At 37.1% G+C, this 24,660-nt stretch overlaps 1 protein-coding gene across 3 annotated transcripts in view; it reads left to right on the forward strand.

The window, feature by feature from the left end:
- The window catches only part of LOC129743654 (eukaryotic peptide chain release factor subunit 1), a 45,456-nt gene that overhangs the window by 3,140 nt on the left and 17,656 nt on the right, over positions 1–24,660 (forward strand). For 2 of the 3 annotated variants that reach the window (XR_008736643.1, XM_055735739.1), the window contains exon 2: positions 7,187–7,454. Coding sequence is in view for 2 of the 3 variants with exons in the window: in XM_055735739.1 (XP_055591714.1) it covers positions 7,369–7,454 (86 nt within the window). In the remaining variant the exon portion in view is untranslated. The remainder of the gene's footprint in view (positions 1–7,186; positions 7,455–24,660) is intronic. The other variant, XM_055735740.1, reaches the window with a different exon arrangement.

The raw sequence follows: 24,660 nt of genomic DNA on the forward strand, positions 1-24,660 counted from the left end.
AAAATATCACTTTATGTTTACATCCTGAAATTGCTCAATTTCCTTTATTTTCCCCTCAACTGAGGTTTTGAGCATAAGTTAGATGGCAGCACCGAAGCGTTTCATGCACGAATACTGTATTGCAACGCCGACTCTATCACTTGGTTCGGTGTTGCAAAATATCGTGTTTTTCTATCACCCTCCGCCAAAAAGTGTTATACGATACAAATTTTGCAGCGCGAAACTGTTCGAATATCAGATTTTCCCAACACCGGTGGACGGCAAATGTGTTGTGATGTGATGTAAACCTTCGAAATTTCCAACTCCATCTCAACCAGTGAACTTGCTCTAAAGGTGTGGGACACATGTTTTTCAATTGAGGGACAAATTGCAAAAATCTATATAGGCAGACACATAGCCCTAATGTGTCGAATTTTTTGAGTGTATGGTCAGATCTACCAGAAACTTGGCATGTGACCTTCTGGTAAGCTGATAAATAATTTTGACTTGGAGCGAGTGAGATTCATCATGTTTCATTCTTCCTATACTATGATAAGTGTACTGCGGTTCGTTAAATTATTAAAAACTCCAAAAATTTCAGGTATGGTAGCCAAAACTTCTTCAATTTTCAACCGATTTTGGTAAATAACCACTTGAAATCTTTGTTTTAAATTGACATTCAAGCGCAAAAGAAAACCAGATTTTTTAAGTGCTACCATCGAGTCTAAAACTTTCGTTGAAACAAAATTTTCTCTAAAAAAATGCGTTTTTTATATTGTTTTCTCATAAAGTCACTAATATCAGCAATACTGTTGGTAAAACGCAAAAACAGTGTTCAGATGATCGATAGAAAACTTATTCACCTTCAATATGCAAAAGAGGGATTTCAAATTACTGTTATGCCGTCCGAGATATTTTAATCTAAGTACAAGAACTTTTTAATTTTTTCGAAATTTCATATTTGGAGCATAACTCAAAAACGGTTCTACTGAGATTTTTTTGAATTTCATTTTCGAATTCAACGCCCGATTTTACATTAAAAATGTTGGTCAGTTAATCAAGTTCACGATTATTTTTTTTAAATTTTGTAAACTAGTGTTATCAGAGCTTTTTTTTTTTTTTTTTTTTTTAAATATGTCTTTATTTGTATCAAATCATCATTACACTTATATAACATTATTGCATTAAACTAGGTGTTCAGCTCAATAATGAACTGTTCATAGCCCTATAGTTAACTAGATTATAAAAATTTATTTATAAGATTTAAATTTGCTGAGCGCAATCAAGTTTTTAATGTAGGAGAACATCCTGTAATAGCAAAAATATTTTATACTTAAAACTAAACACTATCCTAAAATTAAACTAAACATAAAGAGAACGAATCTCTGCGATGGAAGACTGCATCGATTTGCCTCTGAAGTTGGAGATAATTTTGTTGGCCATCTCTCCGATCGATTCAATGCCCGCAATCCGATGAAGATCTTCGGTGCTGTGCCAAGGTGGAAGCCGCAAAATCATTTTCAGAACTTTGTTCTGAATCCTCTGGATGGCTTTCTTCCTCGTCGCGCAGCAGCTAGACCAAATCGGAACTGCATACATTATCGCTGGTCGGAAGACTTGTTTGTAGATGAGCATCTTATTTCGCAGACACAACCGGGATTTCCTGTTGATGAGAGAATAAAGAGATTTAGTGTATTTATTACATTTAGATTGAATATCTTCAATGTGATTCTTAAAAGAAAGATTCCGATCAAGTGTGAGTCCCAAGTACTTCACGTGATCAGACCATTCTAGAGAAACCCCATTAAAAGTTATGGAATGATTTTCATTAGGTTTTAAAAAATTTGCTCTTGGCTTATGGGGAAATAAAATAAGTTGAGTTTTGGAAGCGTTAGGAGAAATTTTCCACATTTTCAAGTAATTCAAAAAGGAATTTAAATTTTGTTGCAATCTACTGCGTACCACCCGTAAATTTCGACCTTTGGCTGAAAGCAAAGTATCGTCAGCAAATAATCTTCTACCTTTTCCTTCTGGGACATCAGGAAGATCAGAAGTAAAAATATTGTATAAAATAGGCCCAAGTATACTACCCTGAGGGACACCAGCTCTAATGGGTATCCTTTCAGAGCATGAATTTTGATAGCTTACTTGCAAAGTTCGGCTAGTCAAATAATTTTGAATAATTTTGGTGAGATATACAGGAAAATCAAATCGAGCTAATTTAGCTACTAAACCTTTGTGCCAAACACTGTCAAAAGCTTTTTCAATATCAAGAAGAGCAACACCAGTTGAATAACCTTCAGATTTGCTAGCGTTAATCATATTAGTTACACTCAAAAGTTGATGTGTAGTAGAATGTCCATGACGAAAACCAAATTGTTCATCAGGGAAAATAGAATTCTGATTAATGTGAATCATCATTCTATTCAAAATAACTCTCTCAAATAGTTTACTTAAAGAAGGAAGCAAACTAATTGGTCGATAACTTGAAGGCTCTGAAGCACTTTTTCCAGGTTTCAAAATTGGAGTTACTTTGGCATTTTTCCATTTATTGGGAAAATAAGCCAAGTGAAAACATTATTGAAGATTTTAACTAAAAAATTTAAAGTGCTTTCAGGCAACTTTTTAATAAGAATATAGAAAATCCCATCTTCCCCCGGGGCTTTCATATTTTTAAATTTTTTGAAAATCAATTTAAGTTCATCAATATTTGTCTCACAAGAACTTTCAAACACAATTTGCTTAGAAAGAATATCATCAAATTCTAGGGAAATTTGAGCATCAATTGGACTTACAACGTTTAAATTAAAATCATGAGCAGACTCAAATTGTTGGGCTAATTTTTGAGCTTTTTCTGAATTAGTTAAAAGAAGTTTATTCCCATCTTTCAAAGTAGGAATTGGCTTCTGGGGCTTTTTTAGAATTTTAGTTAATTTCCAAAATGGCTTTGAGTAGGGTTTTATGTCCTCTACTGCTTTAGCAAAATTTTCATTACGAATGAAATTTAAACGACGTTTGATCTCTTTTTGAAGGTCGCAATAAATTAATTTCAAATAAGGATCCCTAGTACGTTGATATTGGCGTCGACGAATGTTTTTCAGTCGTATCAAAAACTGAAGATCATCATCAATTAAAGGTTGATTAAATTTATGTATAACTTTGGGTATTGAAGCGGCTTTAGCATTGACTATTGAAGTTGTCAAATTTTCTACAGCTAAATCAATATCTTCTATTGAATTCAGTGGAACGTTTACATCTAAATTACGTTCAATAAAATTCATATATCGCTCCCAGTTAGCCTTTTGAAAGTTAAAAGTTGATTTTAAAGGGTTTTCAATGGGACTTTGGGATAAAGAAAAAGTTACTGGAAGGTGGTCTGAATCGAGGTCCGCATGAGTAACTAATTGACTACAATGCTCGCCTAAATCCGTTAGAACCAAATCAATTGTGGAGGGATTTCTAATTGAAGAAAAACAAGTATGCCCATTAGGATATTCAACAGTATAATAACCTGCAGAGCAGTCATTAAACAAAATATTCCCATTTGAATTTGATGAAATATTATTCCAAGATCGGTGTTTTGCATTAAAGTCACCAATAATAAAAAATTTAGATTTATTTCTGGTGAGTTTTTGTAAATCTCCCTTCAAAAAATTTTTCTGTTCACCGCTACATTGAAAAGGCAAATATGCGGCAACAATTATAATTTTCCCCATAGAAGTTTCTAATTCAATTCCAATTGTTTCTAAGACTTTTGTATTGAAAGAAGGAAGAAGTCTAAATTTGAGACGACTATTGATGACAATAGCTACACCCCCACCTTGTCGATCAAGTCGATCATTTCGTAAAATTTTAAAGAAAGCATTGCTTTTCAAGTTATTGTCTGGCTTTAAAAAAGTTTCAGTGATGGCAGCAATATGTATGTTTTGAGTTTTCAAAAATAAAAAGAACTCGTCTTGGTTAGCCAGCAAAGATCTAGCGTTCCAATTCATAATATTTAAACATCTATTTGGATCCATGAGGGAATCGTAAAGTCATAATAATTTTGTTAGCATAATTAAAAGAAGTTTGGAAAGCTTCAAACATTGAATTTGCTTTCAACATAAGTTGCATCATTTCCATTAAATTTTGATGCAAAAATTTTAATTTTTCTTCAGTAATCTCACCCAAATCAACAAAATTGTTAGAATCAGAAGAGGAAGGAGAAGAAAAAGTATTTGAATTTCGGGGATTTTCCCAAGCCTTCGCATGAACGTTGAGACTTGGTTTTTTCCCATTTTTATTATTTATGCCTGGAGAAGGCAACCCATTTTCAACCACCTCTGAGAACGATAAACAACGAGTCTGTGGCGCAGAATCAGCCCAGGTAACATTAAAATCACTTCGGGTATTACCCAGCCGTGATTCCAATGTAGGCCGAGGCTGACTGCGAACAGGCAGGTTGTTTGCCGGTCTGACGTGTGAAGACGAAAAAGAGGAAGGAGGAGAAGAAACTTTTCTGGAAACTTTGGGGTTTTTCCTAGAAGCAACAATTTTTGCCCTAACGGGACAATCTAGAGAATTCGAGGAATGATTACCTGCGCAATTCGCACACTTAAAAAATTCTGTTTTTGGCTTATCACCACCAAAAAGGCATTTAGATTTTTCATGATCGAATGAGCCGCAAAACATGCATCTGGCATTCATTCTACAATTTTTAGTGCCATGACAAAAAGCTTGACAACGACGACATTGCGTAATATTTTGTAAAAAATTGGTATGGGATTTACGAAAAGGTTCAAATTTTACTCGACAATGAAACATAAGACGAGCCTTTTCCAAAATTTTCAAATTATTGACCTGATCCTTTTTAAAATGGATCAAATAAAGTTCAGGAGCAAAACCAACACTACTGGTATTATTCGTGTTGGTTCTTTTCCTCATTTGAATTACTTGAATTGGAGAAAAACCTAACAAAGAATTTAATTCATTTGTGATCTCATCCGGTGTCTGATCGCCGGTGAGACCACGAAGTACAACTTTAAAAGGACGATCACCTCTAGTTTCGTACGTAAAAAATTGGTGTTTTTTATTATTCAAATAATTTAAAATTTTTTGAAAATCATTAAAAGATTCCGCCAATATACGAGCAGTTCCCCTTCGACCGATCTGAAAAGAAATCTTCACATCCTTGACGGAAGTGACGATTTCTTTTCGAAAGGCATTGAAGTCAGGAATCGTGACCGTTATTGGTGGAATCTTTTCGTTTTTAAGAGTATAAGAAGAAGAAGAAGGTTTCTTAGTACTCTTATCAGAATTAAATATGAATATTTCCTCATCACCAATGTTATGAAGGACATCGAATGAATTGGAAATTTCAACTTTTTTGGCAGATGGCCCTGGATTAGGTTCAGCAATCCGTTTTCTTCCGGCCCTTGAGCCGGCCGAAGACTTCCCCATGCTGGAAAGAAAAGAGAAAATATGAATAAAAGAAAATGAAAATAATTTTAGCACTGAAAAGTGCTGATTGAAATACAGGTAAGGAAAAAATAAATAATGTAAAATGTTCCTGCAGGTACACAGCAACGATACGATGCTCCGGCGTACGTGTTGACGGCTCAACGGTACAGATGGAAGTCCTTGTTATCAGAGCTAATCTTTGCGTTGAAGTCGCCTAAGTGGATTTTAATGCCATCCTTTGGAATTTTCTCAATCACGCTGTTCAATTGACTGCGAAACTGCTCTTTCTTCTGCAAATCGGTTACAAATCAGTTGACGCATAACACTGGACCATCGTAAGGTTTCTAACCCGTGCTCTCTATCTGGCTATGATCATTCTTTCGTTTATCGTTTCCCAGCATATGAGGGCCGCATATTCTCCTCGTATACCAGACCAGCACTTGCCCGGACTGTGTCGATTGTGAAGATTAAGGCAGAATGAAAAAGCTCATTCTAGATGAAGATATCTTACCATTAATTTTGTTTAATTATGTAATAATTGGGTTATTTTATAAATAACTCAGTTATAAAATCAAATTTAAACCGATTTCAATAATGCAGGAAATTAAAATCGGTTTCAGTTTAGTTGAATAGTAAATGCTGCAAGTAAAGGATTGTGAAAAAGGATTGCATTTATCTTGATACGAAACCAACCTTTATTCACAACTAATTCGTTTATCAAAAACGAGATCGGTACAACAAGTTGACTCGATTTCTTTTGGGCGCCTTTCAAATTTATGCCAACGCACAAGTCGGATGATGTTTGACACAATCTGTTTCGTAAATACTCAAACCAGACATGCCAACAAGAGACTAGAGAGTGCTCCGCTCTGAAGGAGAAGAACGACGGAAGAGTAGAGATATTCGAACACAGAGCGAATAATCAATTGAGTAGGTATTTCATGTCAAGCTGTGCTGTACGTCTGCTGCATTACAAAAGGGGGACACAGGTTAAAATACAAGAATATGGTCTCATGTGCAAATGCATAAAGCTTCATAGGTTTCCCCAATGAGTATTTTTAAAATCTTTGTGAAATGACAATGCCGTTCTTTCCAGTCTTTTGATATAAAAAAAATGTTATAAAGTTGCTAAACTTTCGAAAAAAAAATCCCAACCCTGTGGCTTTTGAGCCACTCAAACGCTAACGCGAAGCTTGGGAGACGGAATATGCACATGGCCCGTCGTCACCGAAACCCAACACAAAACATGAAAAAAAACTTCAAAATTTGCCAGGCCAGACACGCGAAACGTACAGAGAATATAGTTGTGTTGTGTTGCTTATTGGGGGTTTACACTTCCGAGAAAGAGAGTTTTGTCGGACGAAAGGCGAATTTAATTTGTGTCAGTGTTGGCAACATCCGTCCACAGTTGGCACAATATTTTCTGTGTGCGAGGGAACAAACGCAGACTCTCAATAATCTGCTGCTGGGGTGCGCGGAGCTGCTATACTGCTGCTGCTGCTGAGTCCGAACGCCATTTTTGCCACGAATTGCACGGATTTTTCGATTTCCCGATCAATTAGCACCAGAAAAGTTTGCATTTCATCAGTGAAACTGGTTCGATTCATGTCGGGCGGCCAGTTTGAAGCAGTTTAAATGTAATCTGTTTTATTGTGTCAATTTCCGTTTCTTTGTTACCATATTCTCCGTCGCTGTCTGTGTGTGGGGGGGACGTGGTTCTTGTCGTCCTGACCCGACCGTGCTCTGGTGCATCCGGGACGCACTTCAGCAGAAAGGAGCCCCTCCTCAGAGAACTGAAAGAGGTCAGTTTTGACAGCGTTTTAAGGTGCAGTGAACAAGGGGATTTGCAAGGAAAAAAATCCATATCACAGGAAACATCGCGCAGTGTAATAGGTGTAACAGCAGCTACAGAGATCACGATCAGAAGCAACCAGCAGAAGCAGCAGCAAGATGTCGTTCGAGGAAACTTCCGCAGACCGTAATGTGGAGATTTGGAAAATCAAAAAGCTTATCAAGAGCTTGGAGATGGCTCGAGGGTAAGTTTGTTTTTATCTATCAATTACTCTTAAAAAAAGCTATGAATCAGCTAAACGATTGTACCATTTTGTGTAACTTGAGAAACTGGATTTCCCAATCGATTAATCATGTTTAAATCTTTTGATCCACTATACTGTTTTGTGAATGAAAATTGTAGCTTTTGGATTCCTTCTCACATTGTTCGAGTGGTAATTTTTCAAGAAAGAGAGAGAGAACATTTCAGGACTTATGCAAGTTCCTATTGGTGCTGTGGTGGTTCGTGAATGGAACATCTTATTGAAAGAGCTTGATATGCTATTACTGAACATGGTGTTTTTCTTTTTTATTGTATGCTCCGAATAGCGATGTTGCATTGAAATTTTCCACCTTTAGAGCAAGTTCACTGGAGTTGGGAAAAAGTGGTAGAAATTTTGACACTTACGGCACATTTTGAAAATTTTGCCATGTGAAAACATTTTCAAGAACTGTGGCCTTCTAGTTTTTTTACAACACGTGTTGTATTTTCGCATGCTGTGATGCAAAAATAGCAATATTTCTATCACATACGGCTGAAATAGAAACAGTGTTGTAAAAAAATATAACGCCCCAAGATCTTGAACACATTTTTGCATGGTAAAATTTTCAAAATGTCAAAATTTCTATCACTTTTTCCCAACACCAGTGAACTTGCTCTTAAGAGACCTATCGTCTGTCTACCATTGACTATAATCATTAACGAAGTCTACTTTTGTTTTCATTAGTCTATGAATAAAATCTATTTGTCACGTTCACCCTTCCAAATAACCTAGCGTAAAAATCTCTCTCCCTCTCTTTGAACTTGTACTTGTACATTCTCAAACATTGAGGCATTCTCTGCAGCTCCAAAGGCGGTGGAGAGAGAGAAAGAGAGCTGATCCTTGTGAGCGGGAGCATTTCTAGTCATCGACCACCCATCCACCCACCCACCAACAAGGAGATTGTTATTTCCCGTTCCTTCCCAAATACCGAAGGTACAACAAACGTCCGCAATCCTCGTGCCAGTTATGAGCAAAGCTATGACGGTGGTGCCTCACACTATTCACTTTATATTTTATTATAAAAAGCATTTTTTCGATTCTTTTCTTAGACCTTTTATAAAAATTTTATACAAATCGGATGAAAAAAAATGAGAGTAACGGAAATTTCGCTCAAAGTGATGACCTTTTTCTTCGGTCATCGCTCCACATTTTTACTCTAATATGTGTTGTGAGCCTACTTGGTTGAATTATTCTACTGCATCAAAGCAATCGAAATATTCCATTTTATTCCCTTTTTTAATAAGCTAATTCAGCTATGGTATCTACCTGGTGACATTCACAAAAATCAGGCAAAATCAGGCATATTTTCAAAAATCAGGGAAATTCAATGGCTAATCAGGTTGTCAGGCAGAGTCTCGAAAAATCAAGCGATGCCTGAAAAATCAGGCACATTGGCATCTCTGGCTAGAAGTGTCAACTTGATACTCCAAAAACATTAACGGATAAAAAACCTGGGACGGATTAGGATTAATGATCATTGATTGGATCGTCGAGAACTAAAAAAAAAACCCAAGCCCAGGGTTGCTAGCGAACCGGGAAAACCGGAAAAAACTTTGGAATTTCATCACGTCACCGAGAAACCGGGAAAAAACCGGGAATTTCGGCTCCTCACCGGGAAAATTGACATTTTAGAAATTTTTTCACGAAGTTTCAAATATATTTTTAGAATTATTTCAAAATTTAAAAGTATTTTTGAGAGTCTCGATATAGATTTATCTCATAATCGCTTATTTTCGTTCATTAGTAAAATAAGCATTTATGTTATCACTAATTGCGGAGAAATATGAGTTATTTCGTTTTTTCGCTCTCCGCAAGTGTGCTACACTTACAAGCATAACTCAAATAATATTAATTTAATAACGAGACTATTATCGACAAAACTAAACACAAAACTGTACTTTTTCCCTCTCTTAAAGTGGTTTCTAACTTAACCAGGTTCTCTTTTATAGAGGGTCAGCAACACACAAATGAATTAAAGTGATCTAGGAATTCAACTATTCAATATGTATTTGATAAAAATCCACCTGACTCCAGTTGATGCATCAATTCGAAGTTTTCTGAGTAAGTTTCAATCTGGTACAAAAGTGTTATTTTCTCTAACTTCCTTGGTCTAGTCAGGAAAACGACTCTAGCTTATGGAGGTATTACACTCTCATTTGAAGAGGTTTAATAAAATAATTTTATGCAAAAAGCAAATAATTTGGCAGCGTGAGACGTTTTTAAGCAGAGTTACACCTCTTTTTCATCAGAAAAAAATATTGGTTTTTCAATGTTGTTTTTGTTGTGTATTTCGTTTTAAATGGTCTGCTGAGGAAGGAAGCATTACATCGCAAGTGTTAAGTTTTTAATTCATTCTAAGTTAAGCTGTTGTTTATAGTTCCGAAATCTAAGGTCTTAACCGTGGTAAAAATTAATATCTTACACTCAAACAATTAAACCTCAGCCCTGTTTTATACATGGTTTCTATATTTTCACGAATCTTTAGTTCAAATGACTATTCCTACAGTTATTCATTGTTTTGTTAAAAAAAAAATATTTTGAAAAACATGTCTTTGGATTTGTACAAAATAATTTAACTGGATTTAGAAAATAACTAAATATTTTCCGGCAATCTGATGATTTCAAGTTTTGTAAGACAAATCCCCATTCAAGTTGATTTTATAGTATGTTTCGATGTATTGTTAACATATTTCTATAAAAATTATACTTTTTTTTCTAGAACTCTATAGAAATTCTAGAAAATTTATATTGGCTGAAAAGTACTTACATTATAGTTTCAAGATCAATTTAACCGGGCTTTTTTTTTGCAAAATTGTTGAAGTTGTGGAGCAAAACAACGAATAGATGAACGGTTCGTTAGATTTGTTTTAAAAAAATCATGAAAGCCTGTAAATTTGAAACGAAAAGACTACGTGTTACAAGACGCCGAAGTGTTTGCCATGATTTCTAATCGGTTAGGTAACAAGTTTTGGGATACAATTATTAGAAATTTGAAGCCTTTTATATTGATTTTTTTTTTCGCCATGATTTTTAATTACAAAAAAACGAGTATAAAAAATATCGGAAAAATTATCAGTTATAACCGGGAAAAAACCTGGGAAAAACCGGGAAAAACTTTGGAATTTCAAAACGAAAAATCGCTAGCAACCCTGTTGCTTGTAAAATATGAATGATTAAAAATCACCAGAATTTTCTTTTGTTTTGAATTGTTCAACAGATAAATCAAGCATAAGTTTATTTTTTTGGACGTTGCAATTGGCGTTGAGGACCAAAAATATGAAAAAAGGGGTGCGAAATAAGAATAGCACCTCTTGTGTTTTACAACAAAAACAAGATTATTTATAAAAATTTACTGTGTGAAAGTGAATAATAATGTCCCTTAGAATTATTTGAATAGATAACTGCATTTTGAGGAGTTTTCTAGAATTCCAAAGGTTTTAAAAGGGGGTTTTAAGCGTTGCTCTTCTAGAACTTAGGAATTTGATATTTGTGCTGTAATTCTTTATTAAACTTCTTACTTTCTTCATTAAAATGACGTGAAATGATATTATTTTGAATCAGAAAAAAAAACAGTTTGTTATTCAAAAACTTAGATTTTTTCAGTAACCTCGCTTTTACCAGTTTCAAGTCATAGATGGCAGCACTATCTTGCAGTTAAAACCAAATTAAGTCTCAAGATTCATTTTTCAGGTTTATTTAGGCCCAAATTCATCATTCCGAGTTAGTTTTCCAACCCAGATTCGTTGAAGTTCACGCTACAGAAAGCTTTTCCGGATTTGCAAAAAAAAAATCACTAGCACAAGAATATACCACCGCCGAAATTCCTGCTCATCTCAACTTCCGATTCAATTTCAAATCATACCAATAATACTGCTTGTCGTCTGGTCCATCAAGCTCCATCGGAAAGTACAGAATTATCATGATTATCGGTCCAAGAATTTAACTTTTAGTGACCTTGATGAAATTCTAATTTTTTTGATTTTGTGAACTTAGAATTTCCAAGGCGGTCACACGGTTCCAAGTACATATTTCTTGACCAAAATCATCCAACACACCTGAATTAATCCCAAATATTCGAAAATGGGTATCAATTCCGTTTGATTGCAAGATAGTGCTGCTATCTATGACTTAAAACTAGAGAAATAGTGTTTGACTATTTAAAAACATTAGTATTTTTGAATTTGAAGCCTGTTTTCATGATTCAAATACAGCCTCAAATCTATGTTTCGTCATTTTGCATCATACTAATTAATGTTAATTAAAACGTGGTCATAAAAATACGAACATTAATAGAAGAAATGAACATGGAACAAAAGACAGATTTTCATAATTCTACATTAAACTTGTGTTTGTTTCTTGTTCACAGCCTCTTGATTTTTTTGTTATAGGCAAATTAATGATCTTAATTTTATTTCATTTTTTTATAATTTTATCCGGGATATTGAAAATCCTAAAGAACAAATCCTCCTTACATCAGATACAAGTAGGTATATTCAAGTTATCCAGTTTTGACTCTTAGGCTGATGTCAAGCTGAGGCGACAAGCAGCGCAACACGTTCACACGACATACCTGCTCTCATTTGATCTCCATGGAAAAAGCGCAGACCTGTCAAGCTGAGCGCATTGAAAAGCGCGACAAAGCTGATGCCAGGGTGTTATGAAGCGCGACAAATAGAAAATCCAATGGGAATGTTGTTTTTTCTTGGTTAAAAGCAGTGATTTCGGGTTTTAACCACAATAGTTCGTAGATCCGTCCAAATTTGTGATAATAAACTAAATAATATCTGAATCGACGAGAAAATTTTCATAAATTCTTAGTTCCCGCAAAAAAACAAAGAATTTTGTCGGTTGAAATTTCGGCATTTTCGCAATCCGGATCATGATCTGATGAGTTTTTAATTGCCCCTAAAGAAAGGAGACGTTGCATTGCTTTCTTATTGGAATTTATAACGCAAAGCGATGCTCGTCGCCTCAGCTTGACATCAGCCTTACAGGTTTGAAATACATGCCAGCCACTTTTTTAAAGCGTCACATACGTTTGTTGACTCCTGTTCAACTATTTTCCAAGCATCGTTAAATGAGTTGAACTACAGCTATGTTCGATGTTTACTCTTGGGCTCCGAAGTCATGGGCATCGGCCGGCTCAGGATGCCAAACTGTTTGAGCTGATTGTAGTGTATTCGATTTTTTCGTTTTGTAACCTTTATTTTGAAATAGACATCGTGGATTTCTGCATATTACTTTGAACCTAAAGCGTAGGCGCCATCCATAAATTACGTAACGCAAAAAATGCACCGCTCAAGCTTACTACCTCCCCCCCCCCCCTAGTAGCGTTACGTAATTTATGGATGCCCCTTATTTCTTTTAGAAATGGGACACTTTTTTTTGCTGATAGCTCACTTACTAGTAATCGGATATTCAAACTTTTGACAGCATTTTGTTGCCTGTGAAAATTACTAACCGACCTATTTTTTTTCAAAATTTTCAATTTACGTGTTTTTGAGATATTTACAATGCAAAAGAAAAAGAAAAAAAATATTTTGCACAGTTTCCTACAAAAACAATTATTTTCAAATTGATAGCTGACAAAACCGTTGATTATTCAAAGAACTACTGTGTGTGAGTGGTGGAAAAGTATGCAAAACTGTCAAAAATGTCCACAAAATTCAAATCAAGCCTTGAAATTGTTGTTCTTTCGAATTAAAAACTTTAAAAGACTGTTTTACAAAAAGTACTAGTTTATTAGTCAAAAGGCAAATCTGGACTGACAAATTATTTTCGCTATGTCGTTACTATGGTGATCCACGCTAGTCGGTAGAAACAACGGCCTACTAGTCGGGTTGTAATATTCCTCCCTTCTTATTTCCAGAATACTAGGTACGGCTCAAATCTTGACGGCATTCTGGTCATACGCTGAGGTCGGCTGGAACCTGGAGGAATACGTTCTTGGGTTGATTGTTGAGGGCTCTGTTCTTCAACGGCTTCCAGGAATTCAGCTTGATCGTCTGCTTCGATAGTTGAGTCGAGCTGGTTTTCAGGATCGTTGATAGTAGCAGAGGAACCCGGTTGTTGTTGAATCGGTTCGACGTACTGGGTTGCTAAAACTCCTTCGGAACGCTGTGATGATGTGATGTCCTGCTGTTTTGTTGATGGCAATCCAAACATATCAACAAGGATGTTCAATGGGGAATTGCTACCACTTGTTGTTTCACTCTCACGCCGCTTGATTTGGTTGGCATGTTAGCGGATGAGTTTCCTTCTACCAATCATCCAAGAGTATGTTAAAGTTGACTTGACCGAACGCTTCGACAATCACTCCGGATGCCCATTTCCATTTGTTCGTGTTGTAAAGTTTGGCATAAACTTTGTCACCGGGCTTGAGAACGGAACAACTTGTAGACTTGGGAAATGATTGTTTAATTGGACGCAGCAAACTTAACAATGTACGCATACCACGGCCAATCATTATTTCTGCTGGAGATTTACCGTTCAAAATTCGGCTTGGAGTGGATCGGTAAGTTTGGAGAAATACCTGTAGCGTTTTGTTGATATTTTCTCCCTCGTTGATTTTCAACATCGACCGCTTGAGTGTGTCCACAAACCTCTCTGCCTGGCCGTTGGACTGTGGATGATACGGTGCTGAACGAAGATGTTGAATACCATTTGAAGCGCAGAACGATGAAAACTGTTCGGATGTGAACTGGCTTCCGTTGTCCGAAACAATCGTCGATGGATTTCCAAATCGGGCGAACAGCTCTTCTAGAAATTCGACCACGGCATTTGGAATGCGCATCCACAACGACTAGAAAATGTTGATCGAAGAAAGGACCAGCGAAGTCAACATGGATTCGCTCCCAGGGGGTCTTCGCTTGCGGCCACGGCTGCGGTGGAAGTTTCGGTGGTGACTTGGAATGTGATGCACAATTACCACATTGCTTGACGAATGTTTCGATGGCTGCATCAATTTTGGGCCAGAAGACGTGACTTCGGGCAATGGCCTTCATCCGCTCAATCCCAGGATGTCCACGATGTAGTTGCTTGAGAATGCGTTGACGGAAGCATTCAGGAATTACTAATCGGTCGGTCATCATCAGACAATTTTGAATCATGGAGAGAGATTCACGATGAGGGTAAAATTGACGAACAGCAGCATCTTCAATGTTGTTGCTTGAGGGCCATCCTGCTTGAATGAATTGGATGACTTTCTGCAGAGTAGGATTCCTACTGGTAGCTTCGCGAACCATACGAAAAGTTAATGGTAGGGAACTTATCGCTTCGTCTAGTGGAACACGAACGTCTTCCTCCAATTGCACCACAGCAATGATGAAATCCTCGTCTGGTTTTGTGTGGTTGTTGATTAAACGAGAGAGCACATCAGCATAGCCAAATTGAGTTGTTGATACATATTCGATGTTGAAATCGTAGCACAACAACGTGAGTGCCCAACGCTGGAGACGGTTGCGGTGTGCAACGGAATACCCTTTTTCGAGCCGAAAATACGCAATAACGGCTGATGGTCCGTTTGCAACGTAAACTTTCTTCCGAGTAACATTCTGTGGAATTTGGTTACCGCAAACACCAGAGCTAATCCTTCCTTCTCCACTTGGCTGTACCCGACTTCTGCTTGCGTCAGGGACTTGGCTGCATGCGCAATCGCCTTGAGGGAACCATCAGGAAATCGGTGCATGATGACGGCACCTATTCCCGATTTTGATGCGTCTGCTGCCACGATAGTTTCCAACGAAGGATCGAAATGTGTAAGCAACAGGTCGGATTGAAGAATGGCTTTGAACCTGTCGAAAGATTGCTGACATTCACGGGACCAATGGAATTTGACATCCTTCTTGCGAAGAGCATCGAGTGGACGTCTTAGTTGATGCATTTCTTTGACGAACTTGGCATAGTAGTTGACTGCGCCCAGGAAAGAGCGCAACGTAGTGACATCGCTTGGGGGTGGCATCTTGGCGATTGCTTCAACCTTAGCTGGATCAGGATGCAGACCGTCGGCGTCAACAATGTGTCCAAGATACTTGATGCGATGTTGGAGGATGTTGCAGTTTTCTTCTCGCAGATGAAAACCATATTCTTCAAGGCGTTTGAAAAGAGCGATGAGGAATTTGTGATGATCGTCAAAAGTTTTGCTGAAGACGATGATGTCGTCCAGGAACGATTCCACACCCTCAAGATCCGCAATCATTCCGTTTATGAGCTGTTGGAAAGCCCCGGGTGCTGACTTGACTCCCGGTGCGAGGCGATTGAAACGGCAGAGACCTCGATGGGTGTTGATTGTGAGAATGTTCTTGGCTTTGTCGTCCACTTCTACTTGAAGGTATGCATCGGAAAGATCGATGATGCTGAAAAACTTGCAACCGTTGAGTTTAGAGAATAAATCTTCCGGAACCGGAAGTGGATAATTGTTGGCCTCAAGAGATGCATTCAATCCAGTGGAATAATCAGCACATATACGAACCTTGCCACCTGTAGTGTAAAATGGCCCTGTAACCTGTAAAATAGCCATGAAGTCGACGGTGCGGATGGTGGGTGTAAGAGCGACCGGAAAGTTTTTGGTTAATGCGTGCTCGTATGTTGATGTTTAAAGAAAAATTGATACATATTCGATTATAGTCAAACAACAAATGGCCTAACTTTAACATTTATCATAGCTCTCCCACACGTATTCGGATCGGGATAATCCGATGTATAAAAAATAGGCAATAGGCGCGCATCTTAATTTAATTTTTTTTAAAGTCTTAGGATTATAAAAAAAACATATAAATATGGAAGTCTGAATTATGTTTTAAATTATTACGATTTTCTTCAAACTTCAAGACGATTGGGACTTCTACCACTATAGCCGGAATTTTTAATTTGGAATATTTACTGATTGATTTGTTTAGTTTCATCTTAGACGAATCATTTCATACAACGACAGGAATACGAAAAAAGCTGGATTATCACTCCGACTTTTCTTTATCCATGTTGAAAATGCCTTTTTGAATTGTTTTGAAGTAAAATATTTCTAATTTGATAAATTCATGACGTTATTAAAGATTTTTTTCTTCGAAAAGTCTGCTACCGAGCATGCTTAGAAAATAAAGCAATTGCTAGGAGATTGGTCGAGCAATTGCTTCAGATTTGAGCTTTATTCATACCAAACTAGCTTGTTCTAAAAGTAAAAGCTCCTGACTGAGAAAACAGCTGTCGAAAAAACTTTATTCATAACAACCGAAGCAATTGCTTTAAGCGACTGCTCGACTGCTCGATTCAGTTTAGCAAAAGCAATTACTAGGTTTTTTTCATACCACCCCTGGTTTCCTTACCACGACGATAGGAGCGGCCCATTGAGAAAAATCGACTGCGGTGATAATTCCGAGCTTCTCCAGACGGTCAATTTCGGCGTCAACCTTTGCCACTGAGGTGAATGGCACTGGTCGCTTCGGCTTGAATACGGGTCGTGCATCCGGCTTGAGGAACAGTTGCACTTTTGTTTTCTTGCAATGCCCAAGTGTGTTGTTGAAAACATTTGGGAACGCCGCCTTGTAGTGCTGGATCGATGTAGCTTGGTTGGTTTGAACTTGGTTGCAAATCGTGGAAAGAGGAAGTGACCACAATTCGAACATTTCGATCCAGTCCAGACCGAAAAGATTCAGGTGTTGATAATTCGTCACGTAGCACAATCCAGATTTTGTGGTATTGCCCAGAGTGATGCTACATTGCAGTTGACCAATGATGTTGAGGGAATTTCCAGAAGCGGTTTTTGCCTGGGTACCAGATGGAAGCAGCGATGGTGAGCCAAGTTTCTCCCATGAGCGCTTTGACAGGACGGTGATGTCTGATGCTGTGTCAAACTGCAACCGTAACATCACTCCGTCGATGATGACACTCAGGAATTTTCTTGGTGCTGAACTGCTTTCTCGGTTGATAGCAAAAATTCCGTTGACATTGGGCTTCTGCTTCCTTTTCGGTTTTCTTTTACTTTCGGCTGATGGCTTCACCGAAAAGCATTGCAGTAGCCTTCCTTGTGGCCCGTTTTATTACAGACTTTGCAGGTGTGGTTGGAAAATTGACAGTCACGCACAAAGTGCATTCTTCCACACTGCCAGCAAGGACTCCTGGGAACGCTTGACGGTTCCTTTGATGTAGAAGCGGGCTGATACGACGGCTTTTTCTTGTTGATAGCGCAGATTGAAGCTGTCGTTGGTTGCTTCCGTTCCAGCATAGCCGTGTCAGATTTGAGGTTATGTAAACGCTGGCACTCGGTGATTAACGTTTCCAGTTTACATTCCCCTTCGTCTTCGGATTCCAATTTCGACAGCAACCTGGTCCGGATGTCGGATTCCTTCGGGGATCGTAGACCGCAGATGAAAATCAAAGATTTGAACTGATCGGCAGTGATTCGATTCAGCTCAAAGTCTTCGCAGCGCTTGTTCACGAGTCTGGCGTAGGTTATGTAATCCTCTTCCGGTTGCTTGGTTACTTGGAAGCATTGATACCGCTTGTTGAAAAGCGAAATCCGCACGCCGAATAACTGCTTCAATTTTGCGACGATGTCGGCGAAGGAAAATTCACGGGGATGGTTTGGAAGAATAAAGTTTACGTACTTGTCGTGCACGTGGATGCTTAAACTTCTCAGCAGCAAGCGAACTTTTGCCTCGTCGTCCAAATTTTCCCCATCTCTCAGGAACAGATCCTCGTATTTCTGGAACCATCTATCGAACACCAAACCGTTGTCGGGATCGTAACAGAACTCCTTTATGTTCGACGCCAGGGACTCGATGATAAACTCCGGACCGCTTGCTTGCCGGGCTGGGGCGGCTTGGTTGTTGAACCGCTCCATCATAACCATCAAACGGGCGTTCTGCTCCAAAATCATCTCGAGCAATCTTTCGGTTGGTGGTGCCATTTCGCGTTAATTGCAAACGTGAGTACTTTAATCTCGTCGCCAAAATGTTGTACTTTCGAATTAAAAACTTTAAAAGACTGTTTTACAAAAAGTACTAGTTTATTAGTCAAAAGGCAAAACTGGACTGACAAATTATTTTCGCTATGTCGTTACTATGGTGATCCACGCTAGTCGGTAGAAACAACGGCCTACTAGTCGGGTTGTAATAGAAATGAAGCACATGATCGGCAACTAGGGTTAAAGGTCATCAGGGAAGCCAAGTCTCATACGAGAATTTTGGATTTTGGATAAGCAAAAAATGTAAATGTAGATCGCTGTAATGTTCCGCAAATTTTTTCTCCGATAAGCTGAAAGTGTTTTCTTGTTATGAGTCATTCAAGCCTAACCCCAAACAACAGATTTTTGCTAGTTCCAGAGATCATAAGCTGTGTAGCGAGTACCGAGGCTATGAAACAGATGATTTCTGATGGACGACAAAACTTATGAAAACCCCTGTATCAAACAAATTCCAGCGTTTGAATCCCATAACCTGGCTGTTCGTGGTAAGGTTCCTAGCATATTAAAGTATGTATTCGCTGGTTGTTTTGTATAAAATATAAAGATTTGCCAAGATTCTGCTCATGTGGAAAATACTACAATTTTCAATACGAAAACTTTGGTTTTTGCTGTTTTCAAAAGCCTTAAAAGAGTAATCTTGTAAGTAATCAATACTAATCTCATGACGGTTTTACTTCGTTATTGTCTGGTCTTACCATCAGAAATTCCATGAAAAACGCTTTTAAGTGGCTCAAAAATAATCTTTTTTTGTTAATTTCGAAACAGCTTTATCCACTAAACTGCCCTCAGTTTCTTTTAAAAGAGAAGTATTGGACCGAAAAGTAGCAGAAATTGAAGAAGGAGGATGCAGCCACCTAGAATACAGATTAGACAAAGTAAAAGTTGGAAAAACTGATCAATATCATTACTGAAAAAAGTGTGCGCCGGCTGATGGGGGATACGAAGAATAAATTAGAATTTTTTCTTTCCGAAAACTATAAATATTTTTTCTCAAATTTTTTCATCAATGAGAATAAAATTACCTTCATTTCCTCCATAGAAAGTATTTCGATCAAATGAATGCTTATTGAGATACACGCATTCGCAACTGTCCCATTTCTAAAAGAACTAAGATTTATATCGACTTTATTGCTACTTTACGCTAGTTTAAAGTTAAACACGATATAGCTAACGTCTAACTCGGCGTATTGGAATTTGTTTGTCTTTCCAGGAGTGATTTCGCAGATATTTTTTTTCCAATCAATTACTTATCTCATCCGGAGTACCTCAAGGAAGTCACTTAGGGGCAGGGCCAATATTTTTTCTGAGTATTTCAAATACGCGCGGTTGCTTTTCGATGGACCTGAATTAGCGTATTCCATATACTTGTAACTGTTTTACTCTAAAGATGTCATCTTCCTACAATGCCAGTTTAACCTCTTCGTCTCCTAGTACATTGCTATTTAACGGCCTGCTTCTTACTGCAGTAGATGCAAAATACAGACCCCGTTCGTTTTTGGCAACATTCGATTTTGGCAACATCCGATTTTGGCACATGTGCCGAAATCGAACGGTTTTTAGAATCAACATTACCTTTTAGTATTCGTTATAACAGGACCAATTTAATTTAGACAAACACCATAAATACGTTTTTATGTTCTGAAATGGTGATAAAAAAATATAACAATAAAAACAAAACATTATTTAAAAATTTATAAAGCACTCAAAAATGACAAAAAGATGAAAAATTCAAAAAGTTAAAAAATAAATTCAAGCAAAAGACTGAAAATGACAAAAAAATAACTAAAAAGTGATGAAAAACGACAAAAACAGCAAATATGACAAATGAAAACAAACATTATATGGTCGAAATGGTCGAAAATTGATCAAAAATAACGTGTTTGATAATAATAACAGTTATTTTGTAAATATAACTGAAAAAATAGTTGAGAAAAAAAACTGTTCGATTTTGGCAACATTCGATTTTGGCAACACAAAATGTACGGGCGTGTTGCCAAAATCGAACGGGGTCTATATTTTCATTTTCACACAAGTGGCTCTCGTTATCAGCCGATTATTTACTCGGTAACGGTTCCAGATAGTTAATTTAAGGAACTTCAGATAACATCGAAAATTACTTGAGAGCTTAGCTATTATAAGGAAAGTTATACGCTACTCAATGCTTACAAGAAAAAATAAATAAAATGAATTCGAATAGTTCAACTATTGTCGCCCTTCTCTTGAAATGAAATTCAATTCATTTCTTTCATCAGAAATTCAATTTTTATTTCTGTTTGTCCTTATTTAATTTTTTTTCCTTTACTCATTTTCAAATTATAATAACTTTTTAAGCAGTTCTTTTTCTAGGACAAAGGCGATTTTTCCCTCCATCATGCTGTCTAGCATGCCACTTTTTATTTTCATTTGTAAACCTACAGGGTGAGACTTTCGTTAGTGTATATTCTCTCGGGGAAAGATTTTCTCTCCCACCCACATTCGCTTAGAAGTTTCAACGTTCTGTTTACATTCGCTGCCTATATACGGACATATGTAGTTAACCAGGGCATAGTACTGACAACGTGTTTTTCTTTGCCATGAACTGGTTACCAGCCGTTTTTGTTTGTTTAACCAATTCATGAAAAAAAATTAGAAGAAGATTTATTTAAAAATGATTGTTTCAAGAATGAAATTGCATATTTTTGGGAATGTGGTGATTTTTGGAAGTTTCTTAAATATGAATTTCATTTCTCGAGTATAAAATTTCATCAGTTCAGTACATTGTAGATTACGGTTTAATTCTGCTTTGTTTGAGTCCTGTGTAGCCAATCATCCGGTCGTCGTGGGTGGGTGGCTGTTTGCCAGTACGTACATACTATTCCGTCTGCTCCCATTCGGTTTCCGGGAAGACGCATAATATGGTGGGCGCTGGGATAGAAAAATTTGTGCAGGATAAATTTGTTTTCTTTATTCCGCGTAATCACCAACTCGTGGAGGAGCACTCTGAAGGCGGGATGACGCGAGGACATTCATGACGATAGTATCGTTGTGTAGGTGCTCGACGATGACGTCTGTTCCACTTGGTTGGATGTTGCTACAGCACTTAACAGCCGCAGGCAGGAGGATTCGCCAAGAGAAGCTAGCTAGACAGGGGATTTCTTTGTCGCTCTCTAAAAATATCCTGACTCGTGATTATAAGGTCGACAATGCTGCTGCGACTAATGGGTAGGTGCTTATGAAAGTTGACCGTTGGGTGGTTTTGTTGAAAAGCTTTGATTAAGAGTGCTTTGTCCGGAGAGCTATAATTGTTTTTATTGTTTCAATCCCTAAAAGACCATTGAACTATCATGGAATACAAATATTATGAATATTCAATATGATGTAAAGTATTTTTTTTTTTAATTCAAAGCATTAACAGTATTTTCAGCCTTAATTTTAAAACTAGCTGACCCTGTGCGCTTTGCTACACCATCCAAGAAATGTTCAAAATTGTAAAAATTGTTAGGATTTAAAGAAAAACTTTTTAAAATGAAATCGTAGCTTCAATTGAAATAATTGAGTTTCTAGTCCAATAAGTATAGTTTTAGTGGTTTTAGTTTTTTTTTTATATCTTAAATCAAAAGTTTGTCTATGTGCTTTTCATTTCTAAGCCAATATATGATATTTGATAAACTTTCACAATAGAAACGATTTTGATATTTCCAGTATACAAACTTTTATCTATAGGCCTAACTTCTATGCTTTTTTTTTTCAGAAAATCAAAAGTTTTATATGACTTTAAATTAAAAAAAAAAGGTTTGATGTTGACAGCATACAATGCAGTATTGTTTTTTGAATGAATATTCGAAAAAATGCAGTGTAATTTTGGTAAATAAGCCTTTTCTTAAACTGGTAATGTTCCTACTTAACAATGCTATTGTTATGTGATATTTCATTTCAAACCTAATTTAAAAGAAAATTACTGTGAAAGTGAATCAATTGGTGCAATACTTCATGAGCATTTCATGTGGGAAGTTTCCCTTACAAAAAAGAAAGGGTCTTCAATATTAAAAAAAAACATCTCATTAAATATAATAAAACATTTCCCACCCATTTTTTATTGTAAAAAAAGTCTTTCAACGTAGAGAAGCTTATAGCGCCACTCCTGGAAACCGAAAGGCTGTTGGTGCGCGAATTGTGTCCCGGCTAGAGACTCTGATCTGAGGCGGTCCAGCAGTCTAAACAATCAGTCCCACTCAATTTTCCCAATTAACGAATCTAGTTGCGGCCTTCATTTTTGAAAAAGTTCGAGATGCACAGTCCACAACTATGCGGACAAGTTAAAACCTTACTCCCACGCAAACCAAATCAATGGAACCGTCAACGCGTCCCACCAATGTCAACACACGCTTTTAGTTTGAGCTTACACAATAGATTTAATTGTAGCGATCATTGTGCTCCTGTAGCATTGAGTTACGTCACTAATCGAAATAGCTTTGTTTTATTCATCCCAAAAATCTCAAATGGCGTGACATTAAGTCAATTTTATGGTATTCCAATATTTAAAAAATGACCGCCCTCTTTCAAAAATTTCAAGTTCACAGTTCTTCAGAAAAATTTGATAGACAAATTTTAAAAACCGCGGAATGGAATTTTTGGAATAAAGTAACGTTCCCGTGCTTTTGACATTAAAAAAAATACTTTTTCAACGAACTCTAGTTATATCATAAAAATATTGATTTTTCAAAGTACGGACCTCAACCTCAACTCAATCCAACTCTTTTCAAATTTTCCAGTATCTCACTTTGACAAGTGCATTGGGAAAGCTTTCTTAAAACAGGACGGATACGAATTTGATTCTTTGATAATCATAGAACATTTTGTAGCTAAAAAATTGGTAAAAAAATCGTTCTTCTGGTAGATTTGTCAGTACCAAACCGGATCTAGTTGAAATTCTACTACCCAACTGTAAATTCTGATTAGTTTTTCATTATTGATGTACTTGTACATCAATACAAAGCAAGATGCCAATTAAAATATATTTAGAGTTGGTTAAATTTTCATAAAGCTTAGCAAATAATAACAAATTCGAAAAATTTTCACAGCAAACTTTCAATATTTTACAATTTTGAAAAAGTTACTAAATTTGGATGAATGAACGAAGTTGTTAAAATAGAATTCAAGTTACGAATGGTAGAAGTTGTTGTAAAAGTATTGTTTTAGTTATAATTATGATATGATTTGGTGATTTTTTTACGATTTTTAAATGATTTTGGTACGATCTTACTACCTTTCTGAGGCTATCCGAACTTCTTAATATAAAAACTAGAGTCTGCTTGAATGCTCTTTATACCAATGATATGCAGTCAACAAACGCCAATCGGAAAACATTAGAAAATGTGTAATGGAATTCGCAGATGATGTGTCAAATACCGTGCAATTTTGATAATTAGAAAATTGTAATTTAAAGAGGCCGTCCATAAATGGGGGGTTTTGATTTTTGTGACAATTTGGGACATGGGGGGAGAGGGGGTCAGCTTGAACGTGACATCACATATTGTTACAAAAAAAGGCAAAACAATAACAAATAATTTTATCCTAAATTCAATAAAATTATACTACGTAAACTTTATGAGCATAAGAAAGTTCACAAGAACACTTCCACTGCAACACTTAGGAAAGTCCGCCTCACTTAAATTGTGGCAAAACGTGAACAGGAATGCTTGGCTATTCTAAAAGGCTTGTTAAAAGTTGGAACCTTTTTTCCAATTCTTTGAAAAAACTGATGAAATTAAATAAAGATACATTTTTAATCAAATTTCTAACTTACTTACTTACTTAATGATCCCGCGCCGATCCTCCGGTGCATAGGGCCGTGGTAAAAGACCTCCACTGTTGACGATCCGGAGCCAGCGTCTTCACCTGGTCCCAGTCAAGATTCTCGTCGACAGTTCGGATTTCAGCGGCTAGGCTTCGCCGCCACGAATTTCTGGGTCTGCCTCTTCTTCGATGACCTTCTGGATTCCAATCTAGCGCCTCTCTGCAAATCTCGTTTTCATCTATTCGCAGCGTGTGCCCAATCCATCTCCACTTACGTTCCCGAATCTCGATTTCTAGCGCCTTTTGATGACACCGGCGATGTAGTTCCACATTCGAGATCCAGTTGCCAGGCCACCAAGCGCGGATGATATTCCGCAGGCAGCGGTTTACAAATACTTGCAGTCTTCGCGTCGT

The sequence above is a fragment of the Uranotaenia lowii genome, chromosome 2, assembly GCF_029784155.1.
Source record: "Uranotaenia lowii strain MFRU-FL chromosome 2, ASM2978415v1, whole genome shotgun sequence".
Taxonomy (NCBI): Eukaryota; Metazoa; Arthropoda; class Insecta; order Diptera; family Culicidae; genus Uranotaenia; species Uranotaenia lowii.